Raw genomic sequence first — 24,768 nt, 5'->3', positions numbered from 1 at the left:
ACCATAATGCTGATACATATACCGATTCCTAAACATTAAAACGGCTAAAACCTAAACTGACCATACATCTGACTCTATGAAAGTTTCAACTGCTCCCATTTTTGCAAATGAAAACCGAGCTTACCTGCTTTAACCGCAACGTTCTTTTCCTCCTCTATAAAATCCAAAACAAATTTCTTTATCTTTTCCCTCTTGGGTAACTTATTTTGTTCTCTTGACCGAAATATTACAATTTTCATCAAAATTATCAAGGCATTCACGCATTTGATTCTATTTGAACTACCTCGTAAACCTAAAAAGATATCTCTCCATTCTAATTCTTCTAACTCAACTAAATCATAAAACTCAATAAGAAACTGCCATATCGGCTTTACTTTCACACAATCAAAAAATATATGTGAATAAGTTTCCCTTTCCAATTGACAAAAAGAACAAAGATTATCATTCACAAAACCAAACTTAAACAAATGTTCCCTTGTATATATCACCCCGTGTAACAACTTAAACTGAAATTCCCTATGTTTACTAAGTAAAGTCGTGCTTCTAGGTCTAAGAAATAAATGTCTAATTTCCTTATCACTACAATCATACTTCACTTCACCATATCTTATTTCCAGAGTATACAATTCTTGTAAAGCTGTAACAAAATACTCATACACTATTTTTGACTTAATATTTTGAAATTCTAATATCTTACCAAAAATCTTCACCTGTATATCATAATTTAATACATCAATTTGCTGAAACCTTACACTCCCTGTGGACTCTTTCCACTTTTCTGGAAAAACATTATAAATATCATTTATCTTAAATACACACACACACACACACACACACACACGCAAGCGACAACACTGTTAAGTAAAACGTCAACATCAAATGCGTTGAGCGACGTATTAAACACTTTCCTAATTACAATAATACTGTAGATTATTCTACAATATGTCTTCCATAGTGTACATATGACACTTCCGTTCTATTATACAGCATAATGCAAACATGATTCAGATTCAGATTCAAGTTTATTTCGTTTCTCGACAGTAAAAAAAATAACATAACATACATCACTCTTTCTTCAGTGATAAGAATCGTACCAACAAAAAACAAACAAACAAACAAACAAACAAACAATCAAAGTGAGTTTAACAGAGTAAAACAGTACTTGTATGCTTGCAGTAAAGATACATTTCAATGCCTGAAGTAAATCAAAGTAAAGTAAAGTTGAATATCAACGTACACAAGGCGAAAAACGGAGGGACCCACTGAAAAGACGAAGCTTGTAGAGTGTGGGCCCCTCAGGAGAGAAAGAATCATTGAAATTATTGGTAATAATTATCGGCATCAGGACAGCAACGAAAATATCTGAAGCAACAACAGCGAAAATAGTTGTAACAGCAGAGAAAAAAAAGGGGAAAAAATGTTTAAAAACATTGACAAAATAGAATTAGAAATGGAAGCCCATAAAGAGTCAGACAGAAAAGGAAGAAAAACACAAAATGACAACATTAACATATAAACGAACATAAAACGACACTGGGACATCGACGAGGCTAAAAAACCCGCAAAAGACAGACTACGACAGGAAGTAAGACTAGCACAACGGAGATAACGATACACGAGGGCTGGACGATGGAAAACAAAAACAAGACAGAGACAAGACCGGACGGAAAAAAAAATAACAATCCCTCATTGTATAAGCGTATAGAGTGCAGATCCCGAAGAAAAATCCATCAACTGCATGACTAACTTAACCCAAAACTTTATTCACGAACTTGGTGGTGGTCAGCTAGTACGAGCGACAATGTGTAAGCAATTATGCGGATTTTATGAAAGGGGTATCAAAATGAATAACGTGTAAAACTAATCCGATTCATGACAAATGTTATTGTAAAATCGCAAAAGATAGGCTTTTAATTTTCTTTGAAATGAATACAAAGAGGGAGCTGTTTTTATATCGTGGTTCAGAGAATTCCAATAGTTTGGACCAGTGTAGATAAATGAATTTTTCCCTAAAATTGTTCGGAAAAAAGGTAAATGAAATTCATTTGAACGTCGGGTGGGATAGGAGTGAAATGATTGGTTTTTAAGGAACATTGAATCAAAAATAGATGGAAGTGAACTGTTATTAAACATGTACATAAATTGACCTAAGTTCAATAAAAACAACTCATTTATTTTTAGTAGCTTATTAGACGCAAACAGTAAATTTGTATGTGAACGTGTAGGAGAATGACAAATAATACGGAGGGCTTTTTTCTGCAGTAACAACACTCTATTCAAGAGGGTCTGATGAGTATTACCCCAAGCCAAAATTCCATAATTCAAATAAGGCAGTATCAAAGTGGAGTATAACATGAGTAATGACTTTTGAGGAATATAAAATTTCAATCTGTTCAAAACACCTATATTACGTGAAATAATTTTACATATATGATCAATATGTGTTTTCCAAGACAATTTATTGTCAACAATTATACCAAGAAATTTAAAATCTAATACACTTTCTAAATTAATATCATCTAAAACTATGTTAGAATTTAGTGCTTCGACAGTATTACTGAAAAGCATATATTTTGTTTTTTGAACATTCAATGATAATTTATTAGCCCTGACCCAATTAGTAACTTTTAACAGTTCTGTGTTAACTTTTTGGACTAAAATATCAACATCGTTGTGAGCAAAAATAACAGTGGTATCATCTGCAAAATGAATAAAAGAAAGTATTTCAGAAACAGAAGAAAAGTCATTGATATATACTATGAATAGCAACGGTCCTAATAAACTTCCCTGATTATTATCGCTTTCAGCACGTGAGGAGCCACGAAGCTTATTATGAAACTCAAGTTGTTGAATCTCCTTTATAGCATCGAATGTTTCTCCTTTTTTTCTTTGACATACAAATCTCAAAAGTATACAAATACAACTTATGATAGATAAACATGCTCAGTCACAGCACAGGGTAAAGGTCGAGATAGATTTTCTTTGGAATGAGATCAAATGTTTTACCGACATCGGATAGCTCCCCTGATCGAATATTCATGTTTTCATTGTTTATTTCATGTTTTATGTGTGTTTCTTCAGCTGTGACACGCTGATGACTAAGCGATTGTGGACCGTACACTATTAGCCGGTTAATCAATACACGGGCTTATAAGGATTCGCACTTTTTGCAAAGGGCATTTATAACAATTCCTTGTGTCAGATTTTATCAGTTTGATTAAATTGAGTGGGGTCTGGCTGATCGCGAAGACGTCCCTAAATGATCTCTTCCGCAGATAATCCACTCGTAAGTTTCAACAGTGAATGATGGCCATGGCCATGCATGACCCTTAGAAGTGTCCGCACTATATCCTACAATATCATATCGGAAAAACAGAAACATTTTGTGCAGAGATGTGACGCTTAGGACGTAAATTAATAAAGCAACAACAAGTATTTGTTACAATTTGATTGATCTGTAGTGAATAAACACTTTAAGGAGGAACGAGAAGAATAATGAACACTTCACATTGGACATCGGCTCAAAGTGCCACGGACAGGTTGACAATAGTAACGAGTGTTTTGGGTGAGAGATTGTTGAGCTTTTATCAAAGTGACAGGCGCCACCTTGCGGTTGCCTTGTGCTCAATGAATGCCCCCAAGAAGACCAACTCTCCCACTGCGGACTCACCTTATCATATTTAGTGACCTTAACACTTCTGCAACTGTGAAACAATTTCACGTGGCAAGGCACTTAAACATTCTCAATTTCAACTTACAACGTGTCCCTCCAGTAGCAGGCCAGAGTGGTTTTGACTACATCCTCGTCAAAAGGTATTCTCATTGTAGTAATTATGCTGCGCCAAGTTCCAAACTATTCAAAATTAATTCAAGGAGCGTGGCAGTGGCGATTACTGGTGGATGCATCAATAATTTGTCCAATCTGTCATGGTCTAGATATTGAGCTACGACACAAGGACTCAAAACCCAACAATAAGTCACAGTCCATGGCCCCAATCCTTGTCCCGTGTTGCTCCGTTAAATGAGGCCCTTATTTATCATTGTTTCAAAAGCATCCCACCGAAAGGTATAAAGAAGACTTAAGGCGATTGATACATTATAGAGCTATGCAGTATTGCCATCACACGTCACATCCCAACCAGTGTTTCTTCCTTGAGAGAGGGTATTTTCGCCCAACCGAAAGTTTATCGTCGTTGTACCGCCAGTAGTTGTCGCCCTTGAAGAAATAGGTGCGACCGTTCTTCCACTGGAAAGCCGCATCCATGCGCAGCGGCACGCCGGGCCACTGCTGGAGCAGCTTCCGCGGCGGCTCGACGCTGAGGTCGGACTCGACGAATTCGTAGAATCGATAGCCCTTGAAGAAGTACGACTTGCCGTTACCGCTCCACCTGAGCGCCGCGTTGGGACCCGAAGGTAGTCCTTCGGGAATCGGACGCGGGAATCCCGTGTCAAGTTCTTTGTTTACGAACCGCCACATCTTGCGTGCTGGTGGGAAGAAAAAAAAATACTCATAAATAGATATATGAATAAATAAAATTGACAATAAAAAAGGCTATAAGAGGCTCCAAATTAACAAAATCAAAAGACCCGATTCCATGGTAGGTGGCAGTCCTCATTTTTGGCAACACCATTGGTGGCATTCGTCCGAGTAATAAAGCATTAAAAATTATCATTTATGGTGACACTATGTAGATACTTATCGAAGTAGGGTCTTTATCATTCTTTGTCACCATTCAAAGCAACATGGCAATAAAAACATTGTCATAGATAGTGTTGAGTTTGCCATGTTCGTTGTTTGTTTTTTAATAATATGTTTACTTGTTGATTGATTGATCTATCAGCTCAAAACGGTAATGCCATGGAAGTGAAAAAGATCAGTCATGCGACGTAATACGATTTACGAAATTCGATTTCCAGCGTGTGGCACACAAGTACAGTTTTAGCACGATAGAAACTGAGATGTTGAGACATTTTAGAAGTATGAGGCCTGTTATGTCTTATCTTATTTTGCTTTAATAAAACAACAACTGAATGAAGAAGCAAATCATGTTACTATGCATAGGTGAAGACACTGATGTTGATGTTCTTTTCTCTCCATCCTCAGAATTGAAAGATTATTGAATGATAATGGACAGGTTGTTCGTTGCGGCAGTCAGTGACATCAGCTCACACGATATCCGACTACAAGAGAATTTACTTCATGGCCACTTTGCTCATAACCAATAATATTTCTATTTTAACAATTCCCTTGAATATAGACATATAGTCCGTCACGAAAAGACCCCATCGGCCCTGCCACACGTTTTGCGGTTTTCACATTCATTGGACTTGACTTCCGGTATGACAGCCCACATGTTGACGGCTGTCACGATATGTTATTTACAGTGGTATACTTATCGGCGTTGTCACTGCGTCAGAGGAGTTGTCACTCACAAAAAAAAAAACCAGTTCTTCACAACATTGTGTTTATTTCATGTGCTCCGCACATTATTTAATGAAATCTTACTCAGTTGGAATTGTGATAACTATAGGCTCGACATTAGCGGTGGTCCGGAGCCACTAAAATATTGATTTCGGGCCACCAAACTTGCAAAAAAAAATTTTTTTTTGATGGTCTGACCGTACAACTAAGATTCAAAATAAATTCCTATGTACCCTTTATATTCAGTGCCATTACATTTCGTGTTCAGGCCACCAACATTTCAGATTTAATTATTCTAGTGCCACCAGGGAGCGAGCCCTGTGATAGCTGGCATTATTTTTTCGGCAATCGTAGTCATGAGCATACATAATAGCAAGATTTCGGACCTACCGCGAAACATGTAGAGTCTGTTGCCGATGGACAAGACCGCGTGAAGGAGAGAGGGCGCCTCTTTGAACATCAGATTTGTCTTCTTCGGGTAACCCTCCACCACACCGTTGTCCCCTATTGCCCACATGTAACGGCCCTTGAAAGCATAAACTACATCATCCGGCGCTATAGAAAGAGAAGGGTATGGAGTTGTTACAGTTCGTTATTCCGAGGTTTCTTTTTTTCCGGAAATTAAGAAAAGTTTGTTATTCCCAAGGTTAGTTAGTAAGCACCATCTTTTCATTTTCCTGATTAACGAACCTTCAGAAGAGCGAGCCGTTTGTTTGTGTGTGTGTGTGTGTGTGTGTGTGTGTGTGTGTGTGTGTGTGTGTGTGTGTATGTGTGTGTGTGTGTTTTCCATTTTGGATTAACGAACCTTCGGATTAGCGAAATTTATTTCATTTCCGAATTAACAAACTTATGGGATAACGTACCCTATATCATTTTCGGATTAACGATCATCTCGGTATCGGAAATTTATGTGTTTTGGAATAACGAACCCTCGGAATAACGAACTTTTGGAATAACGACCGTTACTTTCATTTTCTGAATAACGAACATCACCTCCATGGAAAGACGATATATTTGATAGAGTCTGACCACAACAATAACAACAAAATGGATGGGCATTTTTTTTTCAACAGCCACACTCCAGTTTATTTTCTGTCCGAAGCACCAAAAATGCACAGATGTAATGGGTCCGACACAAAATATTCGTTGATGAGTGGCAGCAACATGAACATCCCATTACTAATTGTCACTCAGCTTAAACTTGTACGAAACCAGTATACAACAGTTAATGATACGTGATGCGTAGTTCAACAATCAATGGTGATTTTTCATGCCCATGAAGGTATTTGTGTAGCTATGACAGTAACACGAGAAACAAAAACAGTTATCACTGCCTTGGTAAGATGGAGACAGAAATAGGTAAACCAGGTATGCACTAAAATTATGTAGAGATTTAGACATCCATGCAGGAATCTATCATCATCTAGAAGTTGGTTACCATAGTACGTTGCTGCATCCCACGTGCTGTTACAGGTGTCTGGTATGTGCTCCTTTGGCCGATCCGCCGGCGCCTCGTTCATCTCCATATCAACACGTTCGAGAGGGGCTTTTCCTGCAGAAATAGGGAAAGCAAAGGAAATGATATGATAGGATGTCAAGATATGGAGACTTACCATCATGTACTTACAAAGAAGCAAAGACCTGGAGAAGAGACAAACATGTGTGAGCAAATAGATTGTTGCTATGGTTACAGTGATAGCTGGCTTGATTACTCTTAGTGATCCTGGCTATAGAGTGGCGGGTTCATGCAAAGATGCAGTTGTTCAAGAAATGCGCCAACTCCCTAATCAGTCGAAGAGTGGACAAGATTTCTGACTATCGGGATACGTCCACAGAGACAAAGAACGATTAACAAACACGACAAAGTGCATTAGACAGGAATAATCAGCAATGTGCACAATTGCTATATTCATTCAAGGTTCGTATGTTTCTTAAGATACGCTTTTAAACGATTCACTGAAAACAATGTGATCATATTATCTTCATTTATTTTCAATCATGTACTACAAGTATTGGTTTTCATTTTGATAGGTTGATTCAACCAGCTCCTGAATCTCATTAAATGGATTCGTGTGTCTTTATACTTGGGTGCACATTACGAGACCGACACCCACGAGTCATACAGTCCATGAGTCATGCAGCCAACGACTTATACAGCCCACGAGCCATACAGCCAACCCATGACTTCGACACTAAGCAAACAATTCAGGCCCACGAGACCGACACACCAGGTCCCGTGTTGCATCTGTCAAACTCGTACGTTATTTCTACCAAGTGTCGAACTCATGGACTTTATTTGCCTAGTGCCGAACTCATGGGCTGTATATATGACTCGTGGGCTGTAAGACTCATTGACCTTTTTTCATTGTCGAGCTCGTGGGATGTATGACTCGTGGGTGGCGGTCTCATGGGATGACCTCTTATAATCAATTTGTGACAAGGTAGACTGGGTGAACAAAATTAAGCGTCCAGGGGCACGCATGAATCTTTGAAGAGGATCAATATCCCGTTGTCAGGGCAACGCATCCCTAATCCCCACCTACCATAGATCATCTGTATACCATCCACATCATCCTGCGACAGTGAGTAGTCCTCCTGGTAGCCCAAATACCAGGGGTACATCAGCGCGTTCGTGTCTGACGAGTGCTCCAGCCCGAGACTGTGACCGAGCTCGTGGGCGGCAACGATGAAGAGGTTGGTGCCCTGGTGGCTGCGAACGGTGAAGGTCTCATCCTCGTCAAAGTGGAGGTCGCCGTTGGTGGGGAAGTAGGCATGGGCCAGGGTTCCTCCTGTGGGATAGATGCCCAAGGATATAAGCAGCTATATAGGAAGCAGGGTTTTATCTCGTTTTGATGCTATCTGCTTTGGGGGCGATAACTCGCACGCATTTAATGAAAGCGGCATCAAGGGATGACATAATGGCATAGTGTTTCCTATACGATTCTAAAAACAAACAAACACACAAAACAAAACAAAAACAAACAGACATGAACTGACTAAAGCCAAAAAGCAATAAATGACACATGGCTGTGGTTCGTCCGGTATAACTAGTAGGACCACCGTGATTCAAACCACAATGAAAAGTTCAGTACTCGTATAGGCAACATTTTCTATCAAAAGTGTACTTACTTGAAACATGAAGACATTTTCAGAATCAAAGGCATCATACATTTCATGAAACTCAAAACACCAGAGTCGAGTTCATAATTATTTTCTGCCCTGTCAAAATTCTTTAGAATTTAGACATTAGGATAGACTCCTCACCTGGTCCATCAAACTGGGCAATAGGTCCGTCGCTGTGGACCCTAGCTGCGAACTCGATGACGATGTCGGCCGCTTGCACGTCGAAAGTTTCCGTGAACGTCAGCGGGGTGACGTCCGCCCAGAGCTGGAAGGCTTGTCCGATCGCCTCGCGCACCTCGGCCTCGGAGAGATCGGGCGTGAAGTTGGTGAAGTAGTAGGTGAGATTATTCTTATCCCATTTGCGCCCTGAGGTAATGATAACAAACGTCAGAGGCACAGTGATAATGTCATTGGTAGATGATCGTAAGAATCGGGGACATTATGGAAGCTGAATTATCTTGCCCTAGTCTCTTCTACTCATCCTATTCCAAGAACAAACACAATTTAATCCTCGAGCCACTCCAACCTTTCCTTTAACTTAGCCATATTAATTGATATGTAGTCGTCAGTAAAGTTACTTTTCATTTCAACAAACTAATCGAATTATGGAGAACGACAGAACTGATAAAACATTGAAACAATATGAAAGGACGTCTACAATGTTCTTGCACAACTCCGAGAAATGACCGGCAGGCCGGCTTCCATGGTGCTGTGCTGAAAGGAGTGGTCATCATGAGGATATCATGAATTGAATCTCAAAGCACAACTATTACGAGCAAAGGTCCAATCCTATATGCCGATGTTAGGCGAAGGTTTTGAAAAATGACACGTGACGTTTGTTTCAACGTTGAAATATACGATATCAACACTTTCAGTTGAGAACTGAAGTTCCGTAAATTAGAGAAGGAATGTCCAGACCAAAATTATTGAATGTGCAATACTAATTGAACTTTTTGGGTAAAATGAATGCGGGATGAGTGGTTCCCATACCACGAAGGCTGTATCTTCTCGTCCGGTGAAATCGCGACACGCTAGGCGGCACCTGCGCATTGGCGTTCTCGATGTCGGGGTCTTCGTCGAGAGGCTCTTCGATGTCGTAGCCGACCACGTCAAATTTGCTGGTGGCGTTGCTGGTGTCGAGACGGTTGATGATGCGACCCATGCGAGAGGAGCCCAGCATGTCCTCCACTCCGCAGCGGCTGGAGTCCATGAGCATCTGGGTCGTGTTGTCCATGTTTCCCGTCACGGGAAGACCGGCAAACTTCTGAAAACTCCTGTATTTCGAGGACGATAATAACTATTCTTGTAATACGTAATAAGATAATGATTATAACACAATGATTATGATGATAATATCCTGATGATGATGATGATGATAATGATAACAATAATAATGATAACAATGTTACTAATGATAATAATAACCTGTGTCTATACTTGATTTTTTTTCAAATGAGAGAACGTAACCAGATTGAAAGAAGGACAAAGTGACACGACCTTCTTAATCCATTACAGTCTCTACAGACTTATACCACTGTTCTTCCATTACAGACGGCTCTGCCATTGCTATATACCCGAACATTTCTAAGTACAATGTAGTAATAATGATAATGATGATAATAATGGTAATAATGATAATGATATAGTAATAATGATAATAATAATGACAGTAGTAATAACAATAATAAAAATGATAATTATTATCACTATCATTACTATTATTATTATTATTTTTTTTTATTATTATTATTAATATTATCATTATTATTATTATTGTTGTTGTTATTATTGTAGTTATTATTATTATCATCATTATTATAAGTGATAATAACAGATTCTTAAAAAAGCACTAATACTCATGGCCCCACCGAATAAAGTAAGCCTTGATCAAGAAAATTATTGAGAGCATTACATAATATTATGCCAAAGGACGAAAGCACGGAGTGAGATGCGAACCAGGGAATAGTCTCATTCCGCACGCCGAATTTTCTTTAAATCGTCTAGCATTATTAATTCCGAATGGTTCGAAAATATATATGCTTATAAATGGCTCGTAACAATAAATGTGAAGCTACTTTTTATTCACGCGCAAATTGTTCGATTTCGTTTATATAGAGGGATATCGGATATATATCGAACTCATATCGATTATCTTTGTTTTGTATTCACATGATTATATGGGCTGTTGAGGTACAAGTCTTCAATATTTATCCTTTCAATGAAAGCATCACCTGTCTCAACAGAACTATTAATTAACGGATGCACTGGAAATCGTTCATAGCTAGGCAGACGATCGGTAATGGACCACAGTGTAAAAGTATAGTTGAGCCTTTGGGAAGAAACAACAGGTTGTATTGCATTGTTCTAAGGAATAGAAATTCTGATGCTATCAACAAGCACGTTTGTATGAATACTCTGTGATACGTCACATAAACTTACATCAAAATATGTGCGTGCTCGAAGTGTTGCACCTGTTTTTCTCTCTCATGTGTTTTTCATCAACATGTTTCTTCAAACAGCAAACCCCGTCCGTTAGTATATATCTAACAGCACAAGTCTACCTAGCCTTATACCTGAAGCTCGTGACCCATGCAAACCATTTCGATATCTTATGAAACGTTGTGCTGATGTATGAGTAGTAGGGTTCAACAAATCTGTCTGACATCATATCGTATTCTTATGGAATCTGGCTCCATGTTGTCAAAATCACATCGATCACGTCCCTCAAGCTTCATTTTGTTTTTCATTTCAAAATCTCAAATCTCCTCAAATTTGCGGGTGTGTTCATTCTTTACATGTTTTGCTGAATTGCTGGCAGCGTGGCCATTATTAACTTGTTCTGTATTTTAGCTCCACTTAAAGTCGCTTACCTCAGAGCTGTGCGTTCTGCCTTTCTCGTGTGCTCGATGTGGGATGGAAGGTAGCCGAACCGCTCAAGAAAGACCTGTGAAGGATTTTAATAGGAAGAAAGTTGTGAAAATTTAATTTAACAAAAAACAACAACAGTGTGTGTGCGTGAGTGTGTGTGTGTGTGTGTAAGAGAGAGAGAGAAAGTGAGGGGTGGGGTGGGTACAGGTAAATGAGGCTAGTTGTCTTGAAAATCGTATCAATCTTTCGCAAGAAAGTGCCAATATTGTGGCAGCAAAACGATTTATACTGGTGTAAGATCAAGAAATTTAAAAAAATCCTTACAAAACAAAACAGAAACCCAAACAAAGATATTATAAATAGATGGATACTTAGTATATAGATGAAATGACAATACGTATTTGAATTAATGAATAGATGAATGACAAATCAAGAACACATAGTAGTCTTAAGTCAAAGCTACATTTAAAAAGAATGATCAGGAGAAATGACATCAAGAGAAGCAATAACATAAATGGAATGTTTATGTATAGGCCTGCGCATTCCAAACAAGGGCAGCAAACAGGACACGAGTTAACGATAACACATGAAGATAGCTGAGACAACTTAACGTTTTAACCGTGTGGAACATCGTGCAGGTGGTTACTTGTTTCCAAGGACATGAACGAAGTCAAACATTATCAGCTCTCAGTTTAATTTAGTCTCAGAGCAATTAACAACTCCATGTCCGAACGTGTAATCCCTAAAATAGCATTACACCGGCATCAACTCATACCCAAACTTCCTTCCTGGGAGATATCCGTTACAATAATCATTTGCATAAAATCGAACTTAGGATTATCTGCCTTCAGCTACAAAAATGCATACTAAAAGAATTTTCACGAGAGACAAAGAAGTTGATCGAAAAAAGGTAACTCAATATCTGTCTGATTGTGTTTGCTTATTGTTGCTTTTTTGTATGTATAAAGTTTGCTTAAATGGTACACTAGCCTTCCAGCCTTCACAAATGATTTTCATTGGAATAAAGAATTCATTTTCATCTCAACAATGCTACTTTGCAATGATTGTACATCAAATCATGACAGTCTGACAGTCTGTGTACATACATGAATACATACAAATGCTAATGTGGTTAAAAAAAAATGGTGAAACATATCAATGAGAGATGAAGGGAAAGTTTTAGTTATTTCCATACGCTGTCTTCTCCACAACAACAATTTTTGATGTCACAATAGACTATGGTTCTAAGAAAATATATGATAGAATGTGAGAAGAGAACTCTTGATCTACAGATTCCTCTATTGAAGGCTTGCAGAATAATACTAATCTTTATAGCACATCTCAATAAAAATAGTGAGGGGTAAATGCCTATACTTGTCAGTAAACGCGAAAATATGGGTAATTCCCTCCCCCTTTATAAAATCATTCTTGCATTTTACAAAATTGTAACTTCTTGTACAATTCTCATAGAGAGGGTGGCACAAAATTCCTCAAACCTTAAACAACAACAAAAGAAATCATAACAAATGTCCTACTCTGCTTCCACTGAACCCACACTCAACTCTGGAGAGGATTGCTCTTTGATACTTCTATACCATGTTCCTTTACCAATATCTGTCCATCGAGCCCATATATTATTATCTTTCAACTCGCTTATAAGTTTGGTTCACGAGGCTAGGGATGGTGATCGAACAAAAAAACAACAAATTAAAACTACCTATACTGCTGACACGTATCGATAACAGTCAGTATGTCAGTGCATAAAAGTTCAGCATCTCTGGAAATAGTCATCTTTCCCTACGTGTTCTCTGGTCCATATGTGAACGCAGAGACGGTGGTAAAATTAGTAAGACTTCTACGCCTTTTGGTCACTATATTAATGAAAACCAACCGGCACTCTCCAGCTGCTCTCTATCTTTTCAGATTTCCACCTTGATAGCACAGGCCATATCCGTTTCATATGGTTTAAATCATTTGTTCGGGTCAATACAGCGAATGAAATGCAGAAAATTTGGGTGGAAGAAAGGGCAAAGACTATGAAACTGTAGATTTATCCACTGTGTTCCATAACATTACGACAGGTTGTAAACTGTTTTGTTAGTTTTGGCAGACCGTTGACAAATACTGGATAGTCCAGTCACTAGCTGTTTGCTCAGTTGAAAACATCGTGAGGGCGAATACTAACAAGTCAACGTTGCAGTGTGATTGCATCGGTATACTGAGTAAATGCTCGACGCGATTTTAAAGTCATGACCGTATGCGAATGTAATATGACTTGTGCATTGTAAAGTCAGAAACAAAATAACAAATCCCACTCGCACAAACAAGCACACACACACACACACACACACGTTTGTACACATATATACATACACATACTTATGTCTATGTGTGTGTGTGTGTGTGTGTGTGTGTGTGTGTGTGTTCATTGGCATATTCATCATATTTTTTATAGTTGAAATGTCCTAATCACCATATCAATAGTCGAACATTATTACGTAATCAACGGAGTCCAAATTAAAGGTGTTACATATTAAAAATCATCTCTGAACCCTTGCCATCCTCCCAAAAAAGAAAAATCATTTTCATAGTGTAAGAACAGGTGCTCAAGGCGGAAACACATCCAAAGACAGAGAGACATATAGACAGATCATACATGGGCAGACAGACAGTTACACATTAACGTATGAACACACGCTTACCTACACGAATATTATCATATTTCTACATTGTATATGCCGTCAGCAATACGGAGGATTCTAGTTTTCGTATAGATTGCTACGAGGTATATATCAAGCGAATATATTCCCAGCAGGAACTTCCTGGGTATAGAAGTAACAAGCTGATGTGTGCGCCACGCGGTGCTGTCACATCACCACTCGATATAATTCATCAGAAATCAGAGATCAACATGACTGCACCCCCTGCCTTATCCCCGTCATACAGTGACGGGCCATTCCCGTGAGATATCACGTCATATCTTTGGCACGTTGTCAAGGTACCTGGATACTATATAGAAAACTAAAAATAGGTCCCAACTTTCCCCGCATTTCGGAGAACTGCAGCATTTTTTTAAATTCTGTTTGGGGTATGGTGGTATGATTTCATCGGGTGAATTTTAAGTGGAGAAAAGCAGATAATTGATGGAAGGATGGATAAGATGCTTAACCTTTTCAGTGCCAGGGAGATTGGACGGTGTGTATACGCTGTGTAGTTTTCTGCGCCAGTTTGCATTCAAGCACAAGCAGGGTTAAATGCATAATTTACCATTTGCAGATGAAACAAAACCCAACATTGGTGCTTTAACATAGTTCCCAGATATGAGTTGGCGATAGAAACAGCGACTGTAAAAATTTGAGTCCGTATAATCGATGTTAAGTATATTGTTAAATACACAAAATGTAAACAATAGTTATAATAGAAATGTTTCTGCAGACTATACTGTCTACAGTTATATGGTTTATTGAGAAAAATACTGATATCTCCATATATTTCTAGCTTTTATTGCGAAAATTGTATATGGTAGGATGTTTTGTGACACAACAGACCTATTATACTCATATGCATGAAAATGATGTGATATCTTTATTTTTTTTAATCACTGCTCCTAAAGGTAAAAACAAGACCCTTACAGACGTCTTGGTCATGGTGTATTTGGGAGGGGTGTGGAAAGAGAGGTAGAATTTCTTAACTTTTCAATTTCGAATATAGGGCACGGGAGAAAGAGAAAGAGTTTTAATTAAGTGGGCAGCAAAAGGTGAAGACTGCAAGCACTTCTGGATGAAGGGGCCATATTGGCGGTGTCATCGCAGACGAGACACTGCAAGATAGGACGATGGACTGAGTTTCTGATAGTTTGGGAAAACATGATGAAAGTTGACGGATGGAATGCATTAACAGATTTCGCTTACATGCCAGAATTGCGCATCATCCTAGTTCAACGTTGTTGACCGTGGAAAAGGGGAACAATGCCAGCTCGAACCTTCACACGACCCCTTCCCCGGTGCCCCACCCCCTCCTTCTGAGAAAAAGGAAAGGCAATTGAAAAGCAACCTCATCCAAACAAACAAGCACAAAGAGAGTATAGGACATATTCTATATGCTATGTGAGTATATATACACATGTGTCAGTACGTCAGTAAAAGATGGGTTTTGACTAAATTATTATGATTTCGTGTCATGATACAAGAAAGCTTATTAGCACTCGCGGTCATGGTAAAAAGATCCTATCCCATTTTGGGCCAGAGGGTTGAAAAAGAAAGTAAGGTTGAAACCAATATAATACCTAGCAAATCAATGATATCTTTACTTTAAGAGTACTAACACCTGTCCCCACAAGACTATATAATTCAACTCGGTGAAACGGTACTGTTAGAGAACCTTACAGGGCTCACACCTGTAAATAAAATGGAATGTCCCAGACCCCTTCACAAATTCGTACCAAAGATACCAAAATAAATGAAGAAAAAAAATTAATTAAAAATCAATGATGCAGTTCGGCAAAAAACTGAATAGCTGTAGATATTGAGTATGAATTCCTCTACAAACTGCATTTTGGTTGGAAGATGAAAGCTTTTCTCATAGAATCTAAAGGGACTATATTTCATTGGGTACGTGTACGGAAAATAGGTGATTTTTTGAGTGACAAGAACACGTAGTCTGGCTTTGCGGACCCTTGGACAGAATTTGAGCAGAAGAACCCACGAAAGGGTATATCTCACTTGTCCAGGTTAGTGAAGATGAAACACCTCATTTCTCCCAGCTATTTTACAGAATTTTTTTTTAATTTGAATTCAACACACGTCTCTATGAGGAATTATTTACCCGTGTGAGCCCTACAATGCGTGTCGGTGTCCCCATGATAGAGTTCACCTGAACTCGCACGAAACAATATTTTCGCCAATAAACAATTTTTCTCCAAACTTGCATGGCTTTGCGAGGTTGTAAATGAGGCACAATTTTCCGGGCCACTAGTCCTACAAATAAACAGCTTTGTGAATACTATTTTGGAAGAAATATCATAGCTCAAATCTTTGTGTTCGGTACATCACATCCAACTCGGGGAAAAGACTGTTATAATGAAACAAAATAATCGTTTGCGCATTTCAGTATGATTAATCCTTCCTGCTGTGAACTTCAGCTGGAAGGCGTTATTCATTTTTTGTTTTCTTTCAATCACAATTTCGAACGTTCATCAAGCGTGTATCACTATGCACTGTGATAATAAACATAACAGAAACAACAACAAAAACTGTAGATTGACTCTATCGCAGCCATGTTAGAAAGCCTCTGGTATTATGCATTACTTTGTTTACCATTATTCACACCTCCATATTTGTTTCTTTTTTTACTATTTATCGCGAGGTAGAGCGCCAAGTTTTCTTTCTAACCAGTAAATTGCTACAATGGTAATTATCGCAGTTGCGGGCATTTTTTTTTCTTTTTTCTTTCTTTTTTTCCTTCTCTCATTGTGATAGTTGTATTATATGAACAAACCAAATTTCCATGTCAAAAAATTAGGTAAACAATGTGACTACAAACGATATTTCACGTTCCATGTTAACAAAGATTTTGCATGTTGAATCCGAAAAGACATGCACCCAAACGAAAACGAAAAACCACAGGATTTATCATGGCAAACTTCAGAAATAGGCCTACACATATTATCATAGCTGCTGTATGCACCTCGGTAGTTAGCTTGCCTTTGACCTTCTTGGCAACACCTTACCAATGATGACAACCAGATGCTATGCAATGGACATGTCTTTTCATTCCAGCGCCTCTTGATTTATACCATGTGTTTTACTTGGCCACGCCGTTTGATAGTGACAGCGGGACAGTTATTTAACCGTACTCGATGCGTTCAATCTTTCAGAAGCTGTTGGCTCGATTATGGCCTCAGAGATTGTTTTTGCCACAAATTCGTCTTCCATATAGCCAAAAACCAAAATCATAAACATGAAAAAAAATCAAATGACAGTATCTTTTTAATCATCGTCAGTCAGCCTTCACAAGGTCCGTTGCAATCCATACTTTGCAATTATTTTGTATTATTTGGATATGGTATACAAATACAGCTGTAACTGAAATGAAATGATAGCATATTCCTCGAATAGGTGTATAATACGTATAAGCTATTCTAAAGATAGACATGATAGATTAAAGGTCGTCTCCTTAATATTGCTTATAAACACATCTTTTGAAAATAAAGTCAAAGTGCAATTTTGCTGCCAAAATTGTGGGGGAATGCTGGGTTCTTTCTTTATCATGGCTCATAAAAACAGATTCGTGTCCGCTCTCTGCATTGCTTTGAACAGCAGGTGTGGATAAGTGAATTCGACCGTCACGTTTCACATGACATGCACGCAGATCATACCTGACTCTAAGCCAAATGTTAAGAACGTTTTCCAGAAAATGCGTGTTGAAAGATTTCCATCCCATGCCAAATTTAAAAATGAGAGATTTTTGTGCTCTTCCACTTAGTGTTCAAGTTTGAGTTATTTGGACAAAAATCAAGCAGAGAAAATGGTCAAAGTTTCAATATCATCGGATATAAGATACAAGAAAGCGATATGAAAATCAAAATATGTTCAGATACTTTCATTTAAAACAGTGATGATATTTGAAGATTATTTTTAGTACATTTAAATAAGATGATGATATTATCAGTCACCCATTTATCAGCACACAGATCGTTACTAAATGGTTGCCTGTTATGATATGAAATCAAAGTATCATTCGATTTAATTTATTGTTGTGGTATGATAACGTAACATTAAATGATTTTCGGGTGGGATAGTAAAGCTGCTATTATTGAAGGGACAACATTTTGTGTAGTAGCAACCAGCTGTTCCGCGAAAACCTGTGAAACAATTATATCAATAAGTTTAGTTTAGTTTATGCTCGATTTCAATGGATTTTCTACCATTCTTGCTCTTAGATCACCCAATTTATTGACGTCAACTAGAAAATATAGTGACATTACGCGAAATCATATTCGTTAACCTGTTCTTGTAGGAACAATGGTTATAGACTGTAAGATCATAAGAGCAACATTAAAAGTGGAACAGGGGAGTTTCTTTCCTTTTTCCGAAGGATATTAATTCGCTTTATTCCAATATATATATATATATATATATATATATATATATATATATATATGTCAAATTATCTGTATACGAAATTGAAATACATTTTGGTCGGAACACTGGTGGTGATGACAAATGGATTCAATAAGACATGATATTTCTGACCTTAGGTTTCATTGTTCTGCCAACCATACGCTGAAACGATCGTCCAGTAGCCTGCATTCCCGGGAAAATCAGTGACAAGTCCAGGAGTTCCATCTCTATTCTCTCCAGCAGTCCAGTCCCGCTGGATGTTGACCCCGACACGTACACTCGACGGGAGTAGTGGGTTTCCACACGGGTCTCCACTCGTGATCCCGTCACGACCCTGCCGGGAACGAATCCATCTTGATGCTGTCCCGGAAAGTGATCGTCAGCCTGTCCCGGTGACTGGGGCTCAACAACCGCGAATCCGCCACCACCTGTACCGGACACCACCACTCTGGAATGGGTGTGGCTGCTGGAATGCGAGTGCACCCCTCCTGTTCCCGTGTGTGTCACCTGGTGAAGCACCAAAGTCGCTCCATCTGCAAAAAGCGAAACGTGAACGTAAAAGAAAATCACAATCCCGAAACACCTTGTCTTAAAATCCATGGCGCAAAATTATTCCTCTCACTCAAACTTGAGAAAATTCAACTCCACTCCAAGATTCCCTGCAGCCCACACTATTCCTGTGAAAGCATCCTCCCGCTGAACTGATCTCTGGATTAAGGTTCGTCGTTTGAAGAGGCTCGGCGGTAGCACAGCTACACAGCTACACTCCCCACAGGTAACGTAGCTTCCGCTCTATTGATGTGATATCACGACACGGGGTCAGATCTTTCGGTCTGAATAATCGCTGCCATACTTTAGGAAGCAATCGAGAGTTAGCGCTGTCATCATGAGCTGGTGGCAAATTGATATTTCCTGACATATCCACACCAGGTATGGAGTAAAAGCTGCAAAGTGGATTGGACTATACCAAAGTGTATCATCAAACGGGAGGGGGTGTGGCCAATCCTCAACACATGTTTGACAAAATCATGGCGTGACCAACAATCTTCGGTTCATCGGCTGTTTTAAAATGACTAAGGATGTCTCGAAGCGGAATAAATGAGGATTTAGATTGAGTACCTTCACTCCATTCCTCACTGATTACGCATTTGGGCCTGCGTTCAGTGACAAGGCCTCGGACAGGGTCGATATACGTAGCGTGAGATTGAGCGATAAACAATGTCAAGCACCAGTTTTGAGCCCAATGAGAGTACAATGAGCTTTGAGGTCTTAAAGGGATTATGTAGTCTTGGTTGAGATGGGGGTTCTGGTTTTCAAATTTTGTGAGATAATGACAAGCCTATACTTTGAAATAAGAGACAGCATACAATTCTAGTTCATTGGATAAAAATTGGTTTTGAAATGGCCGAGATATCTAAAAACAAAGAGATCCTAATAAAAGGTGGGACCCACCTTTTATTAGGACCAGTTTGTTTTACTTTGTTTTTGGATATTTCAGCCATTTCAAAAACAATTTTCATCAAATAAACTCTGAATTCCCCTTAGAATTTTATGTTCTTTAATATTTCAGAGGTGGTTTCTAATTACCTAGCCAAAGTAAAAATCTGAATCCCCCATCTCACCCAAAACTATACCATCCCTCAAAATGTATTCACTATAATATACCACAATCTTGTTTTAGCTACTTTTGCAAGGGGTCTTTAGTTTTGAAGTCGTCTGTTGTGAAACGAAAAAAGAAGTATAGCTTGAACATTGATTTCAGTCAGATGCAATTCATGTGCAACTCATGGACAGTGAAAAGTGGAGAAGAATATATTATGTTTGTTTGTCGTTGTTGTTTTTTAGAGGGAGACAGAGAAAAGGGGGTGGGAGAGGAGAATGGGAACAATGATATGGAAAAAATCATTATTCAAGACTTGATTCAAGACCCCCCGAGTGACAGCTGACGAAAATATGTGTAACAATATTTACTTAAATCAATATTGGGCATGATCTTCCATGCACTATATACTTTATCAAACCCCATGGTTAATTCTCGTTCAATTCTGATTACAGAGGCCTTTTGGCGTCAGTGAAATTTAAAGCTGTTATGAGATAACAATGTAAATGATAGTGTTTGATTTTTTTTTTTTACAGATTTATTGTGATCTGATTTGATATCAGTATTGTTCGGGACAAATCATTTTTTTTTTATAGAGTCCCATTTCATGCTTTTGTTGTGTGTTTATCATATATCCATTATAGTGCATTCAAGATCATATGCCTTGTACTTTTTTAATGTACTAGTAATCCTATAGAGGGAAGGAACGGTGTGATAATAACGAATAGGTAGGCCTACTTTCCCCTCCAGACATCAATTTAAGTCTTTTGATGATGACAGTAATGTAATCAAGTATGCGACAACTATGCACACCATTAATATGCACGACTTTGCAAAGTAGATATCGACATCTTTGGGACACCAATTATAATACAATCACCACCTTATGATCATGATTATGATAATTGCCCTGGACTTCGGATATGATTATGATTCTCAATTCCTATTTTTCCACACAATAATGGAGAGGTAAGTGGGTCCCACTGGCGGTGATTTTGTTTCTGTTGTTATCCTTTCATACACAACGTACATTCTGCTTCTAATCCCACACTGACCCAGCTCGGTCACTTTTTTTTTTCTGACCACTAATCGTCATTCCTCTTGACTTCCTTTGGGCTACAGTTCATACCATATCCAAAATAACAGCATTTTTAGTGTATGTGTGTGTGTGTGTGTGTGTGTGTTTGTTTGTGTGAGGAAAAAAAGTGTGTGTTGTGTGTGTATATACGGTAGTTTTATACAATTTGAGGATAGTGTTCTAGTGTATCTATTGTACTCATTGTCGCTGCTAAGAAAAAAAACACGCAAACATAATGATAAATACACACGTACACACAAAAATACGCAAATAAATACATACACACACGCACACATACAGAGACTCCTGCAACATAATTGCTAACCAAAGTAGACTGCGATGATGTAAATACTCGTGTGATACGGAAGTCATTTTTCACTCTCATATCCTATAATGTAATGACAGTATGACTCATTTTGTCAGCACCAAGCAACTTCCTAATCAAAAGGTTATAAACAACGAAGAAAGGCACAACAATAAATCCAGATCAAAATAAAAAAAAGTAACAAATGAGTAACAAATGCTTGATAGATATCACTTAGTAGTAGTTTATTCATTTACTAAATGCCGACTTTGTCCCACCCCCTCCTTCCCAGGGAGTGACTTACTACCAGTATCAGGGGACGATGAGAGCGAAGACACCGATCAAGGAAGTATTTCGAACTAGTAGCTGATTATTGTCACAGTCAACGTTGATGGCGGTATAGCAATTCCAACAGAATGAGCTCCACGCGAAGACTATAGTACAGGTATAAAATCGTGAAATCAAATCATCAACCCACATCGATATCACATCGGGGGTATAATTGCATTAATGGAAGTCCGTACCAAAGTATTATGTTATAGCCATTCATCGCCATGGAAACTGGTTCTAAACGCACCTTTATTGTATTCTGTGAACACTACGGAGTATGGCATTGTAGCTTATAATGCTCGCACCACTGGTTCCAACCCAAGCTTTTTAGAGAAGACTGTGACATTATCACATAGGTAATCTCTTCGTTGTGCGAATGTTTAATATGAAGCTACGAGATAGAATTGTATTTTTTCAAAAAAATTTTCTAACTAAAATGATAGCTTCTGCTGCAAAAAAAGTTATCAGGGTCAACACTTGCAGAGTATTTTATCAGAAATGTAAACTCTCTCTATTCCCGATACATCTCTGGCTGAAAGAAAGACAAATAATAACATCTTAGTAAGATAGAAAACCTGAATTTAACATTGATTAGGGCCTATCAGGATACTCATAATTTTTGGTTAACATAGCACACGCCGGTTTTATATTTTGTTCCATATTGGTGTCCCTATATTTTCTGGCGTCTCATCGCTTGATGGACTGCAGTTGCAAATGGTGATGATATCAGAATTTAACGCCTACCAGCTTCAGATATATAAGAAGTGCATAGGGATAGGAGATTCAGCTCCATTTGATGCGATTCAATTCAATTCAATTTAAGTAAATTCGTAATTTTAATTAATGTTTTTTTTTTCGAAAAGAGTATAGTCATTTCCCTTCATTTGGTAACAGAGAATAGGTTTCATAAGCGAACCAAAGTAGACAATTATGGAATTTGGTAAGAAATCATACGTTGTCACAAAAACTGAAGTGACGAAAATCAAATAACAGTAATACGCAAACTTCGAAAAATGGAGGGACTCACTGAAAAGCGTTGTAGAATGTGGACCCCTCAGGTAGAGAATGTCAAAAGAAAAAATATAAAGTTAATGCAGGAAGGTGAAAAATACCGTTCTTGTTCCCTAACTTTGAAGAGAAAGTTGAACATGTTCTTTCTCCCCCCCGGAGACTTTTTCCAGTCTTCAGCTGTTCTTGGAGACGTCACCCCAACGTCGGTCAAGTAATGTAGACTACCATTTAATTTTGCTCGCGAGGTCTACGAGACTTCTTCGCGACCTTGTGGAGACAAACTACTGCCAACCTAACGGAGACATAGTGCTGACGTCTCCGCGACTGAGAGAAGACACTATGTCTCAAAGATATCGCGAAAACGTCGCGGCGACGTCTCCGCGATTTCCGGGCGAATAGGTTGTCACTTTGTTTGGAGATAATTATCTTGGACGTCTTCCAATGAGTCAAATATGCCCCAAATTTCACGCATAAACCTATGGGCAGGTATTATGATGCGGCAAGCAGACGGTTAATTAGTCGCATGAGTTGCCGCGAAGCCTCCTCCATCAGTGTGTATAGAACTGAGTGAAACAAGTGATTCTCCCGATTCAATCGCAGGACCGCGAACGTCAATGAGAGCTTTCTACAAAAAATTGTTTGCTGCCATCTGTTGGCAATGAGCTCTAAACTAGTCATGCAAAGTGAACCATTCTGTCGCTTGACGTGCGAAACACATCTTTTTTTTCCCCCTCTCTCTCTTTCTGTTATTCCTCCCTCCCTCTTCTGCTCCTCACCTCTCCTCATATTCCTTATCTGTTTACTTTTCTTTTTTATCTTCTTCATCTTTTTCTTCTTCCTCATCCTCCTCTTTCTCCTCTTCTTCTACATTATCATATTCTGATTTTTTGTTCTTTTTTTAGGATGAAACACTGCAAAGCAATCAAACAAGCAAACAAACAATCAAACAATCCTTTAAATCACAAAGAAGTTAGGTTTAATCCAATCCTGATGGCGAGCTTAGATATACGTGTTGTTATGCAACAAATGAAGAGTTTGTCCGCAAAAACCAATAATTCAATTTTTGAAGATTTTGAAGTACGGTCTCTGTCATAAATTACAAAATAATACCTTTTAAATGATATACAGGTGTATTGGTTATTACATAATTATATAAAGATACATTTTTGAAGTTATGGTCAAAAGAAGCAAAAATTTTCTTATTATTCTCTTTATTTTTCTTGACCTTTAATCGCAAACATCTCCAATTGGCAAATAAGTATGGACTTATCGGTTTTTGCGAACAAACTCTTCAAATATTCTGTCTGGCATGTGCGTCTAGTTGGGTAAGTTTTTGTTTTGTTATTTCATTTCATTTCATTTCATTCATTCCATTTATTGTTTCTGCATGGTGAAATAATCAGCAAATAATCACTTACGAAAACATACACATTTATTCATCGTTACTCATGGCTGACTTTGCACATGAGAGATAAGTGAGGGAAAACAGAGATACAATAAAAGGAAAAAAGGTCAAAGTACCATACAGGAGGATCCCAGTAAGCCAATTTTAATATCTGGGGCCTCATTAAATACACAAAGAAATAAATAATCAGTTTAGAAAAAAAAAACTAGCGACTTACTTAACTACAGTAAACAAAACATTTCACATAACAAAACATCAATGGTATATAATGTATACAGGTGATGCTAAGAAAAAAAGAAGAAGGGGATAGCCTAAATGGAGATAGAAATAAACGGATGTTGTTGTTTTAATAAGTTACCTCAATGTTGCTTATATAGATATTCCCTTCATTCTTGTACCTCTTTGTTTTGCCATGTTGGGGGTATTGCGGCTCACTAAAAAGTTATCCTTTCATTCATGTTTCCCCTAACTGAAACTCGACTGTTGTGCGTAAACATTACAACTAT

General features: G+C 38.3%; 1 protein-coding gene across 1 annotated transcript; it reads right to left on the bottom strand.

Moving 5' to 3' along the window:
- Positions 1–4,120: 4,120 nt before the first annotated feature.
- LOC139737703 (stromelysin-1-like) lies at positions 4,121–23,643 on the bottom strand. Its single transcript, XM_071648381.1, has 9 exons — positions 23,634–23,643; positions 18,667–19,067; positions 11,416–11,489; positions 9,536–9,819; positions 8,687–8,911; positions 7,966–8,211; positions 6,861–6,974; positions 5,813–5,977; positions 4,121–4,485 (listed from the first exon to the last, which is right to left on the bottom strand). The coding sequence occupies exons 1-9, from the start codon at positions 23,641–23,643 to the stop codon at positions 4,121–4,123; spliced, it is 1,884 nt and encodes a 627-aa protein (XP_071504482.1).
- Between the last annotated feature and the right edge of the window lie 1,125 nt (positions 23,644–24,768).

This window comes from Diadema antillarum, unplaced genomic scaffold (assembly GCF_040938485.1).
Source record: "Diadema antillarum isolate AM-2024a unplaced genomic scaffold, OU_Dant_1.0 seq00000700_RagTag, whole genome shotgun sequence".
Classification (NCBI taxonomy): Eukaryota; Metazoa; Echinodermata; class Echinoidea; order Diadematoida; family Diadematidae; genus Diadema; species Diadema antillarum.
The sequence above is the reverse complement of the archived record's forward strand: the minus strand, read 5'-3'. Positions and strand labels throughout refer to the sequence as shown.